Source organism: Nematolebias whitei, chromosome 14, assembly GCF_014905685.2.
Source record: "Nematolebias whitei isolate Nwh7 chromosome 14, NemWhi1, whole genome shotgun sequence".
Lineage (NCBI taxonomy): Eukaryota > Metazoa > Chordata > Actinopteri > Cyprinodontiformes > Rivulidae > Nematolebias > Nematolebias whitei.
Genome location: NC_056511.1, coordinates 2,535,881 through 2,540,254, shown reverse-complemented (window position 1 = coordinate 2,540,254; position 4,374 = coordinate 2,535,881). Strand labels below are relative to the sequence as shown.

General features: G+C 47.2%; 1 protein-coding gene across 2 annotated transcripts in view; it reads left to right on the top strand.

The window, feature by feature from the left end:
* Nucleotides 1-4,374, top strand: part of pof1b (POF1B actin binding protein) — a 51,782-nt gene that overhangs the window by 30,098 nt on the left and 17,310 nt on the right. For both annotated transcript variants that reach the window (XM_037687764.1, XM_037687763.1), the window contains exons 4-5: nucleotides 2,825-2,858; nucleotides 3,059-3,139. In XM_037687764.1, the coding sequence (XP_037543692.1) occupies nucleotides 2,825-2,858; nucleotides 3,059-3,139 (115 nt within the window). The remainder of the gene's footprint in view (nucleotides 1-2,824; nucleotides 2,859-3,058; nucleotides 3,140-4,374) is intronic.

Genomic DNA, 4,374 nt, shown 5'->3' with positions numbered 1-4,374 from the left:
AGACACCTGAACTCACCATGGAGTGATGGAAGACACCTGAACTCACCATGGAGTGATGAAAGACACCTGAACTCACCGTGGAGTGGGTTAAACTCGTGATTCATGTTTAAATTGTTCTTTTAACATTGACAATTACTAAAACTTTTTATCAGCGTGGCCAAAGTTCGGAAGTGTCACATGAGTATCTCCGATTTTCTTCAGATGTCAGAAGGGTTGTGCTGACTCTGAGCTCAGTTTGGATTGTTTGCTTCTGTGAACTGTTTGATCACTTTAGTTCTTACTGAGGGTGTTTTGTGTGTTTGTAACCACCTTGAGACGTCCCACCCTGGAGAAAAAGGTGAAGCCTCGTGTCTTGTTTTGTTCCCTAGAAGGACCACTTCATAATAAATGACCCTGAGATGAAGAACAATCATCAACCAGAACGTGGATGGTCTTTTCAGGACTTGGTCCAGATTAAGAACACAGAGGTCTCCTGGTTCTGTGTGATGGGTCCAAGATGGTTTAGAGCTTATACAAACACTCCATTGATCTTGTGGGGGTTTACAGGGTTTCATGGCTCTAGCATCGTAACTTAGGGCTCAGGCACAGCAGTGTTGACAATCTGAACCAGGACTGGTCATGCTGGCGTCATGCCTAGGCTTTGATCTTGATCGCAACAAAGTCCTGGAAAGAACCTAAGCTTCTTCCTGATGGGATCTGAGCGAGTCGACTCAGGGTGAGCGTATAGAGCGTGGTAAGCGTACAGGAGAATGTTTGTTGGACACAGAAAATACCTGGAAAAACAATCTGGAGAATTCTAAGAGCATAAAAACTGTCTTCACAGTAAAGGTACATTTCCAGATAAACTGTGATTCAGCATTGTTCTGAAAGGTTGTGGAGAGTGCAGTGTGTCTTGATCCATTTTGAATAAACCCTCAGATCGTCTGCAAAGAATGGCGCTCTAAAGCAGTTTATGTTGGAATGCTTTGGTTCTGGAACCCTGCTTCTGTTTTTGACCATGTGGTTTACTAGGCTTTATGGAAACTTGTGGTAACTTGTAAAAAATAATGTGCTATTTATTGCTTTACTTCGTGATAACTTGATGAAACTGCTCTGGAATGAACTTGTCTTCATTTTGGGTATTTGAAGTTTGGACTTCTTCACAGATCTGGTGCAGACTTAAGTGGCTCGGTCATCGGAGGAGAGTGATGATGTTTGTATGTTTTAGTTCGATCTTTACGGGCATCACAACACGAGGAACCAGGACAGCTTTATGAGATCAGTAAACCTTTTAAAGCAGCAGAGCTGTTCTCACAGATCTGAGTGAAGTCCTTCAGGCAGGTAAATCCAGAACACCTGGTTTAAACGAAGAGCATGTTGACGTGTCAGCTGGTCTAATCCATCCAGTCAGAGATCGAGCTGATGAAGCGAAGGTTTCTGCCTGTCACGTAAAAACCCAACTGATTCATGTGGCGTCGTTATATTTGAAGCGTGTTTGTTAAAGAGTGAAGCCTTCAGACCATAAATCTTCAACTTTTCACCTGTATGAGAGACTTCAACCACTCGGCTCCGACACACCCACATGTTCACGACACGCCCACATGTTCACACCAACCACGGTGGAGCAACATGTGATCTGAGTTATGCAATCAATCTAACCGGAGGTGAACAAAAACACACAGCAGAGTCCAGCGTGGCACAAGGTCTAGCTCTTGTCCCAGCAGAACCTCCTTCAGCAGGACTCTCAGTGGGTTTCTGTATCAGTCTCACTCATGGTTGTGGAGGCGTTCTGGCCCACTCTTCTTTACATCATTGGGTTCTGCTCAGGTCTCTGAAGACCTCGTCCAGCATTTTAGTCAGAATGAGGTTCTGGTCTCTGACTGGACCATTGCAGCACCTTGGTTCTGTTCTTTCTGACCCATTCTGTTGTGGATCATTTGCTGTGTTCTGGATCATGGTTTTGTTGGACCCAGTTTGGTCCAAGATTCAGCAGTTGGACTCCAGCACCCTCTGGCTACAGAGGACTTCCTGTTCCATTCAGTGACTGACAGGAGTCCAAACCATCAGCCTCCACCACCGTGCTGACAGCTGGGAGGAGCGGTTTGCTGCAGTGCATTCTGGGTAAACATCGTCCATCTGCCATGTTGTTTTTAGAGCGAAGAGGCCATGATCTTTGACCTTTGGCCTGCTAATTGAGGTTTGTAGAGTCTGAGGTGGAGCTAATTTCTCTGATCACTGCACGGTCTGACCTTCAGGGTGAATTTGTTTAGTCATTCACTCCACATGAATAATTCTTCTCTCTGTACAGCGATAGACTCCAGTTATTCTGGAAGTGACCTTTGACCCTTCCCAGATCAATAGGCAGCAACAGCTGCTTCTGTGAGGTCATTGCTGATGTCTTTCTGCCTTGGCATGGTGTGAACACACATCTGTATGCTCCAGAGCAGCAGAACCTCCAGATGAGGATCAGTCACCTCTGAGATCCTGTGGCAGCAGCAGGCTGGGACCAGTTTTAATATTTTATTTCTGTTTAGTAACTGGTCGTGGTGGAATGTGTTGTGTAAACATGTGATCGTCTAGTCGTGTGAAACCTGAGCAGTGACTGAGGGTGGTCCCGACCGCACGTCACGAAGCCCCGAGTGAAAAACAAACCTCAGACTCAAACATCCGCACCTCTGCCACCGACACACAAGATTCCTGAACCATCGTGAGAAAAACTCCCAGTTCATCGTGACAACACATTCTTTCCTCCTCTCTCTCTCACTTACACATGCACACGCACACACATGCACACCTCAGCTTGCTGCTCCCCTCATTGTTTGTCTTTCCTCTCGGTGTGTTGCAGGAAACACCAGCTGGATTTCTCCAACGACTACAAGGTGAGAAACATCTGAGCCGGAGCCACAGACACAACACTGCACGTGTTCAAAACACACCTAAAGCCTAAAACTCTCACAGACTATATGAGCTCCTGCGACACACGGGAACAGGTTGAAGCAGTTTGCTCACTGGTCGTGCACGTGTGAGCGTGAGCAGAAAGTCTGTTTGTTGCTTGTTTCATCCGTTTGTGTGTTTGCAGGTGGAGAAAGAGGAGGTGGAGGCTCTGATTCCCAAAGGAGCCACTGAACTGACCAAACAACAAATGCGCTACCTGCTGCAGGTGAGGAGCAGTCGAGGAGTTTTCTCCTCGATGGGAGGGCCAGTAGATGTAGTCGGCCTGCTCAGACTCCTTCAGCACCTCCTCGATTCGTACCACAGAAACCGTCTTTCTGTTTGTGTTCATGACCGAGTGTCATCCGGACGGTTAAAGGAGACGAACGCAGTGAACAGTTGATGCTCACTTCATGGAGGTCTGTTTGGGTCACACGTCTCTGTCCACTCACTCCCCGTGGGTTCTTCATGTTGGTGTGGTTGTTGAGCACTAGAGGGCAGTGCCGAGTCCTGAGGTCAGTTTCAGACATGGTGACGGGTCCACGTGAAGGTTACTGCACTGCCTCCCCGGTTTCCATTGGACCTTCTCAGTTTATGTTCGGTTACACATCCACAAGTTCAGACAACTTTCTGAAACACGCAGAAGATGAATCCAGACAGGACACTGAAGGTTCTGTAGACTATGGTGTTTTAATGTTGAGGATAAATGAGCCTTAAGAATCATCCCAGACCCAGAAGGAGCATCCTGCTTCTGTCCATAAATTCAAAGTTACAGGACCTGAGACCAGAGACAGTATCAGAGACCAGGGACAGGATCCATTCCCTGCTCTCTGATCCTGTCCCTAGTCTCTGGAGTCAGGATCAGACACCAGGGACAGTATCAGAGACCAGGGACGGCCCTGGAGGAATCTACCCTGTACCGGAAACAAACTCAAACTCGACTCTGCCCTTAAACCCAACCCTGGCACCCATACAGCCTCGAACCAGACCCACGAAACGCATGAGAGCAAACCCAGATCCTGCAGGATCGACTCGTACCGCCAAGAGGAAGCAGATGTAGAAAAAAATGGATTCACTGATGATCAGACCTAGACTTCAAGTTCAAGAATCTTTATTATCCTCAAGGGGCAGTTAGTTTCACAGTCAGCAGACACATAAACATCCACAAGACAAAACATTAAAACATTTCAATAACAGAAATCATCTCTGTTCGTTCTACATCTGAGCAGCAGATACCTGCGTCCAGATGGAAGCAACCTGAGGTCACCATGGAGTGGTGATCAGGATCTGCCAGAATCAGCCTGGCCTTGTTCACTGACCTCATCTTGTGTCGGTCAGTGATTTTCTGTAGGTCAGAGAGGTTCTGTAGGTCAGAGAGGTTCTGTAGGTCAGTGAGGTTCTGTAGGTCAGTGAGGTTCTGTAGGTCAGTGAGGTTCTGTAGGTCAGAGAGGTTCTGTAGGTCAG